Source organism: Python bivittatus, unplaced genomic scaffold, assembly GCF_059951505.1.
Source record: "Python bivittatus isolate LINGU-HERP-01145 unplaced genomic scaffold, Pbiv_v1 ctg000350_np1212, whole genome shotgun sequence".
Taxonomy (NCBI): Eukaryota; Metazoa; Chordata; class Lepidosauria; order Squamata; family Pythonidae; genus Python; species Python bivittatus.
In genome coordinates this window covers 33,650,159-33,669,061 of record NW_028277074.1, presented here as the reverse complement: position 1 = coordinate 33,669,061, position 18,903 = coordinate 33,650,159, and the positions used below count along the sequence as shown (strand labels likewise).

The 18,903-nt window shown below is 35.4% G+C and overlaps 2 protein-coding genes across 7 annotated transcripts in view; one reads left to right on the top strand and one right to left on the bottom strand.

Annotated features, from left to right (window-relative positions):
* CTPS2 (CTP synthase 2) overlaps nt 1-18,903 on the bottom strand; it is a 93,219-nt gene that overhangs the window by 70,716 nt on the left and 3,600 nt on the right. Inside the window, exon 1 of one of the 5 annotated variants that reach the window (XM_088144899.1) lies at nt 391-1,555. The exons of the other annotated variants lie outside the window; for them this stretch is intronic. The gene's annotated coding sequence lies outside the window, so the exon portion shown is untranslated. Of the gene's footprint in view, nt 1-390; nt 1,556-18,903 lie in introns of those variants that run through there. 5 annotated transcript variants of the gene reach the window in all.
* On the top strand, nt 5,791-16,459 carry SYAP1 (synapse associated protein 1). 2 transcript variants are annotated; one of them, XM_088144906.1, is made up of 9 exons: nt 5,791-6,118; nt 8,387-8,505; nt 9,975-10,041; nt 11,166-11,239; nt 11,584-11,723; nt 12,745-12,887; nt 14,143-14,201; nt 14,846-14,990; nt 15,198-16,459. In XM_088144906.1, exons 1-9 carry the CDS (start codon nt 5,908-5,910, stop codon nt 15,320-15,322), a joined length of 1,083 nt encoding a protein of 360 aa, XP_088001032.1. In that variant the 5' UTR covers nt 5,791-5,907; the 3' UTR covers nt 15,323-16,459. The 2 variants fall into 2 exon arrangements, with proteins under 2 accessions (XP_088001032.1, XP_088001031.1); XM_088144905.1 differs by having other exon boundaries at nt 5,792-6,118; nt 15,195-16,459.

Here is an 18,903-nt window from a genome sequence, read left to right as displayed (position 1 = left end):
TTATTGTTTTCTAAAACGTAGTCTCCTTTGAATCAAACTTTTTTTGTGTAATTTCAGATCCATTTAGTTTTCTTGGCAATAATTGAAAAGAGGTTTACCACTGCTTTCTTCTACAGTGTTTTTCAACTTCCTTTCTAATCTACAGTCTCCATTTTCCATGGAAGCCTTTCATCAAAGTACTAATCAGGCCCAACACACTTAGGTTCCAAGGTCTGACAGGTGCTGTTACACATATCTCTGGGGAGCTTAAATGAGGAAAATTAGTTTTGATCATATCTCAAACGGGATATTGCAGAGGTGAAAAAGTGCAGAAAAGTGCAACTCATGTGATCCAGACAGCCACTGAACATCAAGTAACTCTCTTCTTTCTGATTAGAAAATGGTACTTACCAAGCAGTCTCAAAGAGGTTTTGGAAACAGCTGATGCAGATCAGGAAAAACCAAGGGGATGATGGAAAGGGAAACTGTTAAGTGGTTAGAGGAGGAGCATGAAAGTCACTTCAGCAGCCCAAAGGAGCAACATTTCTCAGAGATGGGCAGATGAGGAAGTTAAGGGACAAGCCTTAGGATAGGCCAAGAGAGAGCCTAAATCTGTCTGTCTGTCTCCAAGGATGCAAGGGCTTCTGGGCTGCCCTTCACTTTTACTAACCAGCTCCGAAAGAAGAAGGGCCTATGAGACGCTCCTTTGAGACAGTCTGCTGGCAAGTGACAAGTGTTTTCAGTGTACTTTCATTTTGTTATCATCCATGGTAGAAATGTTTGCATTTGCTGACATCTACTGAGAAAACAAGGAAGTGCGGATCATGAATTTGACTAATTTTTCTTGTTTGTCAAGCAGGACAAACAAAAGCAACTAACCGTAGGCTTAGATGCAGGGGGTTTTTCAAATCCACCTTTGGTCATGAGGATGGAGCACCCGCATCAAAAATAGCAAGGGGGCTAGTATTCCCATCCAAGGAAGATATATACTTAAAAGCTTTTAGCTTGGAAAACTGGCAGAATGTAATAAAGTTTTATGCACTTGCACATAATGTAAAGAAAGCGAGGGAAAAACCACTTCCTCTCTCTCATAAGAGTGAAACCAGAGGTCATCCTGTGAAACTGAATGGAGAAATCAGAGGAAGCACTTCAATACCTGCTGGGTAATTAAACTGTAGGGATTTAATAAAAGATACAACAGCAGTTGCACAATTCAACAGCTTGAAAAGGAAGTAATACAAACTCAAGATGGAAAAGGTTGTCAATGGCTTCCAGCCGTAAATTACCTCCAATATTTAAGGAAGTATGTCTTTCAATACCCATTGCTGGGGATTATCACTGAGAGGGTTCCTATATATGTTGTGGACTTCCCACAATCTGAATGACTACTGTCGAAACACAGTGGTGGACTAATTTGACTAACCTGATTTAGAGGGATACTGTGTGTTGAATTCTTTCAAGACTGATCTACAAAATGACCAATGGGACTATATGATCAATCATCTCATAAACTAGAAAGGGACCAACTGTTTTGAGAAAAATATCTATCACTCCTTTAAACAACTGCATGAAAGATATTGAGTTGATTAAAGCTTTTCAATATGAAACAATTTTCTTACCTTCTTTGTCTCCCTTTTCATTAACGCTCCACCTTTTTTTTTTTTTTGCCATAACTTTGGGTCTTCTTCTCCTATTATGGTTTATGGATATTCTTTCCCAGGAAATGCTGTGTAGTTTATGACCCAACAATATAAAACTGCAAACCCTTACTCCAGTCATGACTACTTGGGAGGAGATGACTATTCTCCAGGAGAGCTCTAAAGAACTGCTAGATGTAATCAGAACTTAAGGCTGAGCTGCTGTTTCATTCAGTAATAGGGCTGGGATTACAAGGCAAACTGAACCAGAAAATAACCAGCTGCATTTTAGCTTATTCTGACATAATTGTGAGACAAATATTTAAGGTAATATAAAATTATATTTATGTGTATAATTAATTTTACAGACTATTTTACCATTTTATTGGTCTATCAGTTATTCAGAGTAGTTGTACATTATTCCAATTTTTAAATAAAAAAGACTAATTTCCACATCCAATGACTTTCAAATGACAGTAAACCTTACTTACCATTTGATCAAAACTGGTATAAATTAATTATAATACTTGTTGCATATTAATCAAGTTATACTTTATCCTAAGTAGGCTTATGTAGAATTGTTGACCAAACCTGTGCATTTTACTCAATGGCCAGTAAGTTTAACATGGTTTATTAGTCAGTGAATTCATTCAAAACAACTTACCTCAAGAGAAAGCTAATATAGAAAAATATCCCAAAGTTTGCAGAAACCCAGGTTCCAGGGATATAAATGATGGAATAACATTAGAGTACTACCAGGTGAGGTCTGACAAACACCCTTATCCAAAGATGGGGATTTAAAACAACAGGCTCCAAGAACAAGAAAGCTGGGGGAAAAAATGGAAAAGCCTATAGAATAAATACAAGTCCTCAAAAGGTCAAAGGATTACTCTTTCCCAACAAAAGTGTACCTTAAGAATAAATCAATCTAGCATTAGAATTAGGAAAAAGAAAATTGTACACATAGAGGTTTATCAGGGTTATCAGTCCCAAAGGGGAAAATAATAATTAGGCCACAGAGAGAATATAAAGATGCCAAAGTACGCAGCAAACAATTATAAATAAGAAATAAACCAAAGTTTTATGCAAAACAAGATGTGAAGGATCTATTAGTCTAGTGTTTCTCAACCTTGGCCATTTTAAGATGTATGAACTTCAACTGGCTGGGCAATTCTGGGAACTGAAGTGCACACATCTTAAAATGGCCAAGGTTGAGAAACACTGTATTAGCCATTTGAAAAAAAGATTCACATGAGGTCCAGCCTCTTGATCTATACATAAAATAATTAAGCCTACTGAATATGATCACACAGTATATTCCAAAATAATAAGACTGAAATTTTCTCTTCAAGTGGCAGCTAATGTCCAGTGGTCATGGAGTAAAGAACAGCTAATTGTGGGGCAGCCAAAGTATGTCAATTTGGGCAGGGCTAGTAAACAGTAAGACCTGAGTATTTTTCAGAGGGTCTGACGCATATCACAGGTATAGTAAGCAAACTATTTTTGAAACTAACAGAGCCCAAAGGAATCTTCCAAATTTCCCTTTGTCGACTGCAGCAGCAACACATTGATTAGAAAAGGCTAACTGAGGGTTGAGGAACATATCTTTAATTCACAAAGCAAACAACCACAATATAAGCCCACATTTATCAACCTACAGCAGGAACATATTACACAGAAAAGGTAAAAACAGGCCATGTTAATCTAAGACATCAATTTTTTTTAACAAACATTTGAGTAAACAATGTACTCTTTTGAACAAACATTTTTCTCTTTCAGTACCTACATAAATTGGGATAAACAAATGACCCTGAGTATCAAACTAGGATCTGTGTATGAGAGAGAGAAATGCAGCAGAACTCTCTTGATTTAATGCCATTATTTTGTTCCTCCAGTATTAACCCCTTTTACAGGAGAGGCAAACTGAAGGATGCTAATTCCTGATTACAAACTGAGGTAGAGAGTAGAATACACCAGACCTATACAAGTAACATGTGATTGAGCCCACATCCAACTACATTATAACAGCAGCCCATTGCATAGAAAAAGGAAAATTATATTCTAAAATAGTGCTAAGGACCAATTGGTTATATGCAATATGTATTTAAAAAGTGGCTATCTAGATAAGTCATGTTCTAAAGCTTATTGAAACAAAGCAAAGGTTTGAAAATATTAACTCAGGATTAGGAAATATTACAAACTGGATTTTGGAAAATTTGGAATTTGGATGGTTGTGTCATCACCATTCCTTCTATCCCTGCCCCATAAAACACAGGAATTGGTTTCTCAGCTGACGGCAAGTGGGATCTGAACCTTAGGTGGAGTGGTGTTTCCTTGACTGGGAAAGAATTACCATTATAAAAATGTCTATTCATTTGAAACATGCAGAATCTAAGGCTACTTAGAAGGTGGATGCTGTTAATTCCAGAGAACTGGAAGAAATTATATCTGAATGTGCACAGAGGGAAGTCAAATGTTCAACATCTGTTCTTGTCTTCGTGCTATGGAATTAGGAAAAAAAAAGTCTTAATCCACATAATAGAAGAGAATATGTGTAGTTCAGGGTTGAACTGTGGAGTCCTTGGGGTTCTCTGAGCTTGGTTGTTTTCTTGCAAACGTTTCATTACCCAGCTAGGTAACATCTTCAGTACTAGAATGGAATGTGGTTTGCTCTCTGTTTATATGGCAGGGCATGCTACTGTATATAAACAGAGAGCAAACCCCATTCCATTCTAGCACTGAAGATGTTACCTAGCCGGGTAATGAAACATTTGCAAGAAAACAACCAAGCTCAGAGAACCCCAAGGATTCCACACATAAAAGATGTTATTTCCATGAAACCTACACATAATGAAAATCACCCATATGTAGATTCACATGGGATAATTTTACACAGAGCAAGAATAGCAATGCTTCTTATGTATCTGAGATTGCTGCTCCCATCATCTCAGTTATGCTGACTGAGGCAAATATGAACATTTAGACTGTTGAACCTGGTTGCCCACTCCTGGCTTAAGATTCTTTGGGGATATAATTTATATATAATGAAATAATTATCAACAAATCAAATGCAATCATATCTATTACTGAGCCTAACATATATTGCACTTGTACTTTGCCAGGTATTTTACATTTACCAACAATCCTTTGGAACAGTTGTGCATTATTCCCATTTAAAAAATGAAGAACACTGTCTGAGACTATCTGCCAAAACTACAGACTGCTTACTAACTGCAAAATCCAACTTGGAGCATTTATTTATGTACATTGGCTCTTCTACAAGTAGTTATATTTTTATAAATAAATGCATTTCACTGTTAGTCCCAGACAGTAATTTAAGCAATTACAATTAGTTCCTATGCATTTTATTCATAAATAATGGCCAAGAAATTCAATATAGAAGTTACTTTAGCTGACATCTATTGCTCTCAGAAAGCTAATTAAGACCTAGTTAATTGCTGATCCTGGTTTAATGGAGACTACCAGGGCTACAGGCTTAAACTGGATGTCAAAAATGTCCCAGAAAAAAGCAGTGACTAACCATTTCTGTAACTCTACCAAGAAAACTGTATGGATGCACCCATTAAATCCATAGGAGCTAAGCTTGATTAAAGAAGACTATATCTAGTCTGTGCCCATTTAAATACAATCCACTTAATTCTTTCAAAATAACACATGGAAGTGTTTTAATTTTAGCTGGCAGTGCCTTATTTTGCATTCAATTCTCTTTCTGTAAAACCTACACTTAATTGCATATAGAATTATTTCTTCTGTAATGGATTTGTCTTTCACTGTCTTCTTCCAGAATGGCAGAGTCCCTTGGAATTATTTAAAACGAACTTCAGTCATCTGCAGGTATTGACCACAATACATCAATACACAATGCAGGACATCGAAGGGGCTTGTAGGCGAGCGGGACGAATGAAGAAAATAGATTACGACACCACTCACTGTGGATTACAATCCCTTCCAAGCAAATTTTACGGGATAGAAGAATTACTCTGAACATAGCCGATCCGATTACGTACTCTAAAAAAAAATACCACCCTCGGTGCGTGCCCGGCCCGGATTAAGAGCGGCGAAAGGGGGCGCTGATTAGAAGCAGAACACGTGCGGCGGGGGAAAAGCCGAGACCCCCGGTTCCGCTGGTGACGCACTGGATGACGCGGTGGGCGGGCTCTCGCCTTCTTCCGGAAACAAAGGCGTAACCCGGGCCTGGCGCTGTCGAGACGCGGCACGGCGCTGAGGGGGAAACGCGGTTCCGGAGGGCGGCTGGCGCGAACTCTTTAAGATGTTCCGCGGCCTGAGCGGCTGGCTGGGGATGAGTTGGGCGGAGGAGGAAGAAACAGCGTCTCCCCCCGAAGGGGAAGCCGGGACTGGCGGGGAAGAAGAGGAGGTTGCTGGAAGAGACGCGACCCCGCGGAGCCACGAAGAGGAGGGACTGAAAGGGGGGCCGGGCCTGGACCCGGACCCGCTCTTTAACCAGGCCAAGGGGCTCGGCAGTGAGTGTCTCGTTCCTCCTCCGCGGAACCCCGTAGCCAAGAGCCCCCTACCGCCGCCTCGCCTTGTCATGGGCTGCTGGCTGTGCGCTTCCGCCTCTGCCCTAGTACAGGCTGTACAAATAACGTTTTCTATAAATCGTTCTCTCTGCCCCCCCTCCTGTAGGGACTCAAAAATTCGGACGACCACTAGATGGCACCAAAGAGACACATTAAGACCTTTTTACGGGCCCGCAAAGATTCTATTCATTTATTGAATCTGTAGGCTGCGCAGAGTCATTGGGAGTTGGGAGGCGTACAAATTTAATAAATAAAGTTGCAGTTTTCTGGTGGACTTGGGATAAAGTTCCAGTGGGCATAAGTTGTGCCTTTTTAACCTCACAACCACTTACTGCCATGTAAATGTGATGTTTGACTAATCCATTTATTTAGTGGACATTGCATTAATTTCAGTTAAATGTATTTTGGGCTGCAGTTATGGAAATAGCTTCCTCTGGAATTCTACAGGTCTTATTTCTTAATAAATTTATAGAATACAGTATTCAAGCACCTCTTCAGGGATGTTGGAATATCCTTTGTATTTGGTTTCTAAAGCATATGAAAAAGCAACACATTCCATTTCTGTATTACTACCAAAAATGTGTTTAAAAAATGCATAAGTGCTGGTAATGACAGCAACAATAAATGTTGAAACTAGTGGTTTTGTGCACCAGAGGAGTTTTTGAAATACAGAGAAATTCTGAATTAGGGTCCTCAAAATTCCATTCAGGGTAACAATTAACAGTTTAGAGACCATATGTTCTTTTAAAATCCAGATTTTTTTAGACTCTGGCTTTTTTAATACAAATTTTATTTCCCTGGGGATGATCAGCTTTTAAATATTTGAGCTTTCCTAAGTTATTTCTTATTTTGCATTTAACTACAATCTTCTTAATTTGTAATTATTAGCATAGATAAAATAATATAAATATGGTATACATAAAAAATAAAAAAAACATAGCAGGTGAGATTCATTACAAGTGTTTTCCTTCCCAGAAATTGTTATTCCTACTTTTAGTCAAGCACCCTAGTCACCCTTGCCTAGCTGTTGTTCACCTATTTGAGCTGCAGCTATTTAACTGATTATCTACATCTATGTTATGCTTATATGTACTTTTATTGACTATTATTATCCATTGTTAGAGCCTCTTGTAATATAACCAGTATTGCAACTGATCTTTTTAACTCTTTTGCTTTTATGTCATAATCACTCCTTTATATATTATTCAACTCTATGCTATAGCATTATACTCCCTTTAGTCACAGTATTAATGTTAAACATAGTTTATAGATTGTAATATTTTATATTTCAAGTTAGCTATTTTTATTATTCTGAATCATCACTCTATAGTTCTACTTAAGCTTACTAATTTTCACTACATTCGCTCCTGTGTTTAAAATTTTAAATGTATAATTTTACTTGTATTGGTGTCATGATTTTATAGTTTGTGTTAAAAATAATTTACAGTACACAGGTTACACTATTATTTCAATGTAACCGGTGTACTATAGGGGTGGCTGAAATCCTAGTTTTCAAAGCCTTGTTTTGCTGGCCGATTATCAAAATAAACAGACTTACTATAGACATTTCCCTGCTGAGTTCAGGGAATTTATCATGTTTCTCTGATTTGTCATACTTCTTCATTTTATCTTGAGAAATGTAATAGTTTTATATTCCAGGGTGTCTACCAAAGAAATCAAAACCTGATCCAAAAGATAGTTGCTTTTTCAATTTAAGATTGGTTCAGGAATGTCTCATGTCATAATATTCTGTATCAGGCACCACTTAAAAATACTGAACTTTTAAAAGTGGGTGGATACAATGTATTAAACCATTTAAAAATTGAAATGAGTCACATTATAGCTTATTGTGTTGTCTCAAACAAGTCAATATGTGCCGTCACTTTAATCAAAGGACCTACATCCAGAGTACTTCTTCCTGATTTAACATCAGAAGTTATTTAAAATCAAGTTATGATGATATGCTCATTTGTGCACTAGACTATCAGTGATGCTGATAAACATTAGTCTCTTGTGTAAGTGGAGCATGTGAGTTCCCCTTGCTCCTGATTATTGTGCATTAATTATGCTGCATGTTTTTAAGCACTGGCAGAGCTGAATAATAAATAATTCTGAATTCCCATATTCTTCAGATCCATATTAATAGCAGTTAGTTTCTGAAGCCCAGAAAGGAAAATATTCTAAGTTTAAATGGTGTCTTATCTCCAAAAGGTTATATCTTCAGTTTTGCTACAACGGCTACAAAAAAGATATCTGAATCAGTTGCTGAAACAGCACAAACTATAAAGAAGTCTGTTGAAGAAGGAAAAATAGAAAATATAATTGATAAGGTATTTTTTGTTGTAAATAAGTGCCTATAAAAATTTATGTTAACTTATTCTGCTTTAAGTCATTTTGAAGACTACTAGTTTTATAATTTTGGCAGATGGTAGCACCTAGGCTCAGATGCTAAGTAAGGTCAAGCCAGCATAATATTTGGATGGGATATCACCAGGAAAGTCCAGGGCTGTAGGTTAGGGTAGAAAGTTGAAAAATCTCCGGGAAGAAGGTAATGGCAAATCACTTAAAATCATATGATTGTGTCCATGTAGTTACTTAAACTGAGTTGGGCTTGGAAAGAGGCTTTATGGAATTAATGCCACTGGCTTTATTCCTAAAGAGAATTGTCTTTATGCTACTAATCTTACAAGTTTGTTTATATTAGGTATATTGATGTTTATAGGTTTGGTAGCAATTAAAATGTATATACTTTACATTATACAGATAAGTCAAACTGAGTACAATTCAAGAATGAAGTCCTTTTACATATTATGCTTATAAAACTGCATCTAGTGCTACTAATTGAGTCTCTACGGTATACACATTAATTTTTTATATCAAATAAGACAAGACTATGGCCTACTTCACATAACCGTATATTGAGCAAACACATCATAAATATTTTAATTATAGTTACCTGCTTTAAAACAAGCAGGATATTATACCACTGTTCAATTGATCTGGAACTGGTTTCCAGGTTTAGATGAAGAAACATGTGCTGTTTATCAGCAAAGAACTTATTTGTTAAGGTATAATAAGATACTTGTTAAGCTAGGATATTATAATCTGAATGTAGAGAAAGTATTGAATTTGGATGGCATTGCTAATATCTACAGAAATGAAAGTCATGCATATTTGGTAAGTGTGAGCATATGCAGAAGGAAAAGATTTATCTGCAGGGTTCATTAAAAGAAATATATATTGTCCCCAAACTATTTGTTGTTTCTGATACCTACTATTTGAGGCTGTAGATGTTTTGCATGGCTTAAAAGACTTGATGTGGAAATGCAATAGGCTTGCTTTTTTATATTTTATGCTAAAAACTCTGAATCTTGGATCACCCATTTTAAGGTGGAATAATATTCCTTTTTCTCTCAAGCCTTTAAATTTTAACTATGTGAGTAGTAAAAATAAAAACACAAGTCATGGTATTTAAGGGAAGGAGAAGACACATGCAGCCTGCACGCATATTCCTCTAATCAGAAATCCTTTGATAAAAGACAGATATATTTATGTTTGCTACTTTGGGGTACCACTGAAATATGTAAATCTTACTTTTAGTCTTCTTGACTTTCTACTACAGGCTATATAAAGAAGTTCTAATATTTTACATAAATGAAATGTTAATATTAATAAAAGTCTGAATAGTTTGTCAACTTTTTTTTTAGAAACTGTCCACATTGTGTAACAATAGCAGAAATGACTATTTTTCAAATGCTGATCTAACCTTTTCATTTTTTGTATTTACTTTTTGTTGAAGACAATTATAGGAGACTTTCAGAAGGAACAAGAAAAATTTGTTCAACAGCAACACACCAAAAAATCAGGTATTTTTTAAATTGGCTACAAAAGAAGAATAATCATCATATTAGAAAGAGAGTAGAGTAGATTGGATAGTATGGGTGTTGGAAGGGGGCAGGCTTTTTCCGGGCACATAAGCAGAAAAACACTTGCAAGATATTGGATGGAACAACTTGTATTAAAATAGCTGATTTTTTAAAAGTCTGTCCTATCAGAAAAACAGAAAATTAAGATTGAGTTTCATATAACATATGAAGTTACATTGTATAAGATGTGCTAAATCCTAAAGTAAAATGTGTGTTATAATACAAGTAATGTTTACATATTTACAAATCATAAAAATAGTGCATTCCTTATTTGTCCAACAATTTATATTTTTATGAAAGACAAAAAGCTTTTATCTTGCAACATAATCTGAAACAGCTCCTTGTATTGTAAAAGTATTTTGTAGCAGATTTATATTATGTTCTTCCTATAATGAATTAAGAGAAGCATACCCAGTCCCACCAACTTCAATTCTGTTTTTAGAACATTGTGTGAAAATATTGTCTGTCTGCATGTGTGTGAGAGGGGGAAAGAGAGAGAGACCCAATCCAATCCATATGAATTTTGTTGGTCCTAATTTACAAAACTCCTAGTACATTCCAGTGGCTCTGATAAATAAAGTTCTGGGGTTCTAACTAATATTAAAGACCTCAGACATCAACCACTTGCATAAACTCCACAAAAATGAACAGTGGCAGCAAAAGAATGCTTGGCTGGATTGTATTTCTAGTTGGAGATCTTGCAGTTCACATCTATTACTAAAGATAGTTTTAATCAAATTATAGGTAATATCCCTGGTCAAGAATATGGCATTCAGATCCTTGCTTCCCTCCAATTAGCAAAATTGACAGGAATCAAGTGTGCATGCAAGATCAGGAATTATATGCAGAAACCTACTGCTTTCTGTACATATATTGGGACTGAAGCCATTATTGGTTCTTAAGAAACATCAAAATGCTACAAAAATTATACTTTTTCCTTCAAAATAAAATGTGTGCAGTACATGTATCATATATATATTCAACTATTCTGTTTTAGAAATGTGTGGGTTGGTTATAGGGCAGAATTTTACAATTTTCCTCAAAGTATTCCTTTTCGGCTACAGAAACAGCTGTGCCTCCATGGGTAGACAGCAATGAAGAAGAAACAATTCAGCAACAAATATTGGCCTTATCAGCAGTACGTGACAGGTTTTTTGCTTTTTATCTCTTGAACCAGGAATGGGAGAAAAACTATAGTTCAGCAACCTCTGGAGAATCATAAACTTCCCATTCCTAGCTTAAGCTATTAATTTCTTGAAAATATAGATGTTTTGTTACCTAAAGCAGGACTCTAAATATTCAGATATGATGTGGTAATAACTGTTTAAAAATCCCTGATACAATTAAGAACAGTCATAATTAATAAAACTACTCATTAAAGTGTGTTCATGATGTAATTCATTTCTCAAAATAACGCCTTGACAAATATTCTTTCAAGATAACAGCTTTCAACCTCTAACAACCACATTTTATTTTACAAAGGACAGAAGAAACTTTCTGCGTGACCCACCAGCAGGGGTTCAATTTAATTTTGACTTTGATCAGATGTATCCAGTAGCCATGGTGATGCTTCAAGAAGATGAACTTCTAAATAGAATGAGATTTGATCTTGTTCCAAAACAGTGAGTTATCCACCTATTTTTGATAAGCTATTTTCTTACACTTAGCTATGAAGAAAAAATAGTTGCTTGAAAGTTATCACTTATTACTATCTGCTTAATATTTCCTATTAAAATAAGACTTGATAAATAAGGTGTGATGCACTGTTCAAGACTAGTTTCAAACTATTTAAAATTATGAATTATGCAATTATGAATATTAATTTTTAAAAGAATTTCTGTATCAGATACTTGTACTATTTGTCATTATGCAAATAACATACATTGACACAAATGATGTAAACTGACATAAATTGAGCATAATTTGATGTAAATTTAAGTTACTCATCTGGATAACTTTGAATGGAACAGACTTGGATATTAGGATATACACTTGTCTATGGCATCTAGTCTACTAAATAGGGATCTCTTAAATTAAGATTTTATTGTTTCATCTATTTCCAAAGAAAGTAATTCTGAAGTTTCTCAACAAGGTCCCGACAAGTGTAAGCATTTAGCTGACCTTGCCTGACCTAGAAAAAAAACTAAGTAGGTTGGACCTGGATTGTATTTTTGATGAGAAATCCTAGGGCAATGGCAAACCTCTTCCATACTGATGTCAAAAAAACAACATATATCAATTCTATGGAAACCTTAGTTATAAGAGCTATCGCATATATAAGATTGTAACATACATGCATACATACATACGTATATTATATACACATACGCAGACACACATCCTAAGGTATTCTCTGTGTGTGTGTGTGTGTGTGTGTGTACGTACATATACACGCACAGATTCATTTAATCCATTCAGTTCCATCCTTTTGGAATAACATTGATTATATTTTCCTTCCTGCTTCACGTGCAAATGCATGAACTATACCTAACTAGTGGGATAAAATGAGTTTCTTAGACTGCATCCCCCCATACCATGTAAAAATATTGACTGGCAATTAAGGCAAATCCTTATACATAAAGTCTGTATACCCAGTGTTATAAAGTAAATACTTACTAACAAAAACATATGTGCTGCCCTCAGTGTAAAGGAAGAGGTGTTCTGGAGGAATTATTTTTACCGCGTCTCCCTTATTAAACAGTCTGCACAACTTACAGCACTGGCTGCACAACAACAAGCAGTGAGAAAAGAAAAGAATGGCAGTGAAGAGGATAGACAACTAACAGGTAGCTATTGCTTTAAACGAGCATTTTAAAATTTAGGTAATTTTTCCCTTAGTTTTTTTTTTTTTTAATCCAAGCTTTTTACATCTTCAATCTCATATGAAATATTCCTTAGATAAGTGGGAGATATAGAAAATTTCAACAATATTTTTGCACTAAATTATTATAGAATATTCACTCTAGGCAGGGTTCAGGGTGGCCAAAAGGGCAGAGATGGAGGGGAGATGGGCAGGTGGTAGGAGTTGGAGGCCATTCCTTTACCTTACTGATGCTCAGGGCTGGGAGGAACCAAGCCCGGAATGGCTTGGATTGGGGTGGGTCCTCAGCTAACAACCAGTGGAATTCACTTAGCAGCAATGTGGAGTGCCATCACTAAGCGATGCAGTCACATGACATCTTGCTTTATGACCGCATCACTTAGCGACATAAATTCCGGTCCCAATTGTCATAAGTCAAGGACTACCTGTATATAAGATGATATAGTGCCACTGTTGTGGGTCTAAAAAGAGAAGACAATATCCCTGATTGATTTCAAAATCTTACTCTGAGTACAGGTAGTCCCCAGTTTAAGAATGAGTTCCATTCCCAAAGTCTGTCCTTAAGTCAAATTTGTATGTAAGCCAGAACAGTATTATTGTATGATACTCTATAAGTAGTATTGCATAAAGAACTAGAACCATTTGTATTCAACTTGAATTTTGCTACAATAGGCTCCATTAACCCTGGGGACTACATGGTATATAATTATTAAATCCATGTAATTGTACTATATCTTGGGTTAAGAATTAAAAATTGTTCTGCATAGAGGTTTTACAATTCTGCTGTACAGTTCTGCTATTCATGGCATGCATGTTACTTCCTTTTGCTAAATCTGAAGCTCCTACATTCCTATCCTAAACCAAAGAGAATGGAAAGTTGCTCTTGCAGCAATTTCTGCCTATATTACAGCTTTAAAAGTCTCCAACACTACATTGATTAGGCAGGACAGGTGTTTTGGCAGCACAGAGCCATACCAACCACCTTTTTTTTCCAGGTCCAAATGTCAGGATAGCCAGACTGCAAACCAAACATTAAAATATTCCTCTGCTGAAGGAAGGAGAGAAGGAAATACAGAAGTATTAGGCTTGCTATTCACACATGTATTAACAGTAAATCACAGCTTGGTATCAATGACTATATAGTCATTCACATGCTTTAAAACATCACGCCTTGAGAGAAAATACCTTCAAAATTTCACAGTATCTATTTTTCCCCATAGACACTATGAGGCCAAAGACACCACCTGTTGCAATCAAATCTCAGCTGAAACGTCAAGAGGTAAACTTACTTTATAGTGAGGATTAAGGCATGCACTTACAGCTTAAGCATATTTAGAATTCCCAAAATCCAAACTAGTTTCTAATTGCTCCACAAAGCATTTACAGTATCTCTAAGCAAATTAGAGAGTAAAAAAAAAAAATGGCTAAAATTAAGTCTGAATTGGAGTTTAAGAATTACCAACAGTAGAAACTCTTTTAGCTAGGACTTTGCTTAAAGCTACCTATTCAAGCCATATCTATTTTTCCTTGATCGTTCTTCTATCAAAATTATGTTTCTTAGCCTAGAAAATCCAAGGATGCACTGTAGTTAATACCAGTAATCTTTTCATAACAGTAGCACAGTGCAGTTTTTTCCTGCTGGATATCAGAGGTGACATGTTTAGAGAGGAATCCTAAAAACATTGTTGAAATCAGGTGGATATCAGATTGTATTCTTTCCTGCAATCTGCTGCTATAACATAGATATAAATATAGTTATTAACTGAATTACTAGAAAGTACAAGTGTTTTCTTGGTTTAGATATTCTGTACATGTGACCTCAGTGTTTTCCATTCTTCATAACAAGTTAATAGTATAAGTGCTTCAAATAACGTAAGGTTGTTATATTCTAAAATTACTCCTTTCTTTAAAATTATATTAAAGGATGATGAAGAGATTTCTACTAGTCCAGGTGTATCTGAATTTGTAAGTGATGCTTTTGATGCATGCAACCTGAATCAAGAAGATTTGAGGAAAGAGATTGAACAGCTTGTGCTTGACAAGAAAAAGGAAACAACTATAGTGGATGGTAAAAATAATTATTCTTCATATTCTAATAATTTGGTCCTGCTGGTGCAAAATCCCTAAAATAGTATTTTGTTAAAAGTGGCATTTGACTGTTCTTGGTCTTAAAAATGTTTTGTGTATTCAAGTATAAGATTCTGTTATCACTAAATTCCATATTGAGTATACAGTCCTATAAACTTGGGTATGCTTTGTTATTTCTACTTAGAAGAAACTGCAGACTGGGAAAAAGAACTACAACAAGAACTTCAAGAATATGAAGTAGTTACAGAATCAGAAAAACGAGATGACAACTGGGACAAAGAAATAGAAGAAATGCTACAGAGAGAAAATTGATCACTTTGCCTGGAACATTTTCCAGAAATTGACATGAACTTGTTCTTATACTCGCTTCAAGAACTTTCCTTGAGGCCCAAAGTTCTTTGTAAAATAAGACTCAAGGTGTTATATAATCAGGTACAAAAACTGTTCTCAGAAAATACTGTCTATAATCTAGCAAGCTGTAAGGCAATTCTTGCTTGTATGTTAGGGATTTTCTAATCATCCCAAATTTTCATAGTTAAATTGCAAAAGTGATTTTCAATTTAACACAAAGTAGTACTTGATATAGAAAGAGAAAGATCCACAGCACATGCACCTATATATAGAAATCTGTGCCTAGAATTATCTGGATCACTGTATTTGTATTTTACTTGTTTTGATATTTTCAGATGGTTAGAGAATACTAAATGAATGAGAAATGAATTCCTGACTGTAAGTAAAATTGTGACATTTCTTGTAGTAGAAAACTTGTATATTAACTACTTTCATAGAAGTAATGGCAAGTCATGTTGCTATTCTGCTACTTCTGTCCCATTTATAAATAATAACTTATGAAAATACATCTGAATATGAGCTTTTTCAAAAATAGATACTATAATGACATACACTTGCTTCTGTTTATAGTTCAAATGTTGCCTTTCATTGGTGCTTTTAAAATGTTATTTTAAATAGAAGCACTGAAGGCTTATACTAATTGTGTAGCTAACAGAAACATCAGTTGGATAATACCCTTCATTCCCATAGAAAGATATAATTTCAGTTTTGATTGATGACATTTGAACCAGCAGAGGATGCATGACTAACATTTGTTGAACAAAATAACATCTGAGATTCTATTAGGGAACCACTTTGAAGGTCATATCCAGAACCACAAGTTTTAAAAGGAAAATATCTTGGATCTGTTTAAGACAAAAGTATTCCTTCATTTAAAATTCTAAAATGTACAGAATACTTTATGATAACTATTAACACTTAAAGACAGATGCCATATTTATATTTAATGAGAAATTCAGGCTTAGCCTGTGCAACTATCATTAGGTAGTGCTATAAGACATGTTTATAAAGGAAGGCAAAGACTATATACTTACAATATACATTGATTTTGAAAAGGTGGTTGCTATTGAATCAGAGGCAATATTTCAGTTGATGAAGTAGCAGAGAAAATATGCTAAGTGAACTTTATAAAATGTTATACAAGGAGATCACTTACCTAACATTCCAGTAATTAGTTCCCTAGAGTACTAGGATGATTTTTAATAATAGGATATGGCTAAATCATTTACATTAATTTTGTTTGAAATATCTCATTAATTCCTAAATAATCTCTTGGAATTATAATGAACGGTTTTCATGTAGCCAGTAACCTGATTCTTTGAAATATTAAAATAATAATGTAAGCTCTTTTGTTTTATGCAAACCAGTACTCAAGAGAATTCAAAAAGTGTTGTAATTGCACCTTACAAATATATAAAGATAACAGTCACAAGCTGAGAAAAGTCATACTATAAATTAGAAAAGGGAACAAAACACAACTTTCCAGAACAAGAAATGTCAAAGGATAGATCATATAATATATACTATGGGAAGCTAGAGTTTAAAAGTTCTAACAAAATTGTGCATTAATAGTAACATTGGAAAGTTGATCCCATGTTAGACGACCAAAAATATTTATTGGAGACAGTTTTATTACACTCTCAGCTATTTTTTCCCCTTCAGGTAGCAAAATTTCCACTAGGCAGTATAGTTATTGGTCAGAGATTATATGAATTTCAGTCTTAAAAATGAGGTGTATATGAGACCGTTGTCAAATGTTATGGATATTAAAGTTTTTCTAATATCCTACTAGTTGCTGAAGTAGTTTTCCTTCTGCTTTTCACTTATATAATCAAAAAATATATTCTCTGATGTGGAAAGTATATATTTTGAGTTTCAGTGGTTTTGCTTCAGCATATTTTTGATAGCTCTTATTTTTCCACTATATTATAAAGACTATTCCTGATTTTAAAGTCACATTAGTTTTTTTCCTTAAAAAAATCTTCTGTTGAAAAATACTAATTTCACCAAGTTTTTTCTAAGTAAATGTTTGGTTGGAATTTCAGTACCAGATTAATAGCACAAAGGATGTTTTTCATATGGCAAGGACATAGTTTATTGCCAGTGCTTCTCTCCATTTGTAGGATAATAACTTAAAAGAGACAGCCTTCTGGGTTCATTAGCCAGCATCATAAATGTAATTCCAGTTTGCTTAATGCTCCAGGTAGAGCAGAATTAGATAAATTTGTATAGTTTATTAAATTCTTTACTAATGTAGGGCATAAATGTGTGGAAGCACAGGAAGCTTAAAGCACTTTTGTATAATATTAGATTTTTGACAAATGAAGCTTTGATCAGCTCCCTATTTACTTCATAACTTATTAAGACTTTTTTTGCAGTGGAAATAAATTGGAATCTACCTATTTTCCTTCAGTATTTATCTATTTTCCTTCAAGAGCAAATATGGGGGTACGCAAGGGAGACAAGCACAGAGGTACTGCTGCATAAGCAGAAATCTACTTGCATGATGCTGATTCTAGCCCCTTGGAAGTAAAATATTTTATCGCTTAACTTCTAAACTTAGTTGAGTATTTTTGAGATACTAAGTATTTATCATTTTTGTATACTATCTCAATTACTAGGACCCATTTACAGCAATCAACTCGCACAACAAAATTGTAATCATTAGAAAGCATAAAATAAGCAATTATTACCCAACAACCATACTATGGGCCCAGGGCTACTGGAATATAATAGTTTTGCCTTTTTAAGCAAAAGTAGAGATGCAGTTATCCTACTTCCAAAGGCGAACTAATCCAGAGTGTAGAGAAGAAAGGCTGGGGAAGACTTGATGTCTTATTTATTGTTTATATAGCTGCCCATCTCACTTTTACATGACACTATGTGGCTTACAATAAAATAAATTACATAAAATATACAACATAAAAAATAAAAATAAAATACATAACATTGAAGCATTATCCAACCAATCATCCACACGGCCAGGAAAGGGGCTCTATCCAACATCCAGGGCCCTAGGCTCAGGCACAAAACCAAGTTTTCAAGGCCTTAAGAAAGGCCAACAGGGACGGGGCCAATCTAATCTCAGGGTGGATGATACTCTAAAGGATAGGTGCCATGGCAGAAAAGGGTCTCCTCCTGGGCTCCACCAACCAATACTCCAATAAGCCAAACGTACCAGAACACACCCCTCCTGCCAGATCAGATAGGACAGGTAGAGACTATTGGGGTGAGATGGTCCTGTAAGTACACCAGTCCCAAACCATGAAGGGCATTAAAACTAACAAGTGGAATTGCACTCAGAAGTATACTGGAAGCCAGTGTAGCTCACGGAGCAGTGTAGTGTCACACTGAATAACCAGTGCCAGTAACTGCACCAGTTGAAGCTTCTGAATACTGTTCAAGGGCAGCCCCATTAAAGCACATTGCAGTAGTCCAGTCTGGAGGTCTCAAGGGGATGTCCCAGTCCCGCAGACCTCCTAATAGGGTAAGATTCTCTATAGTCATTCCCTAGATGCCTAGACCAAAAGGCAAAACCATGC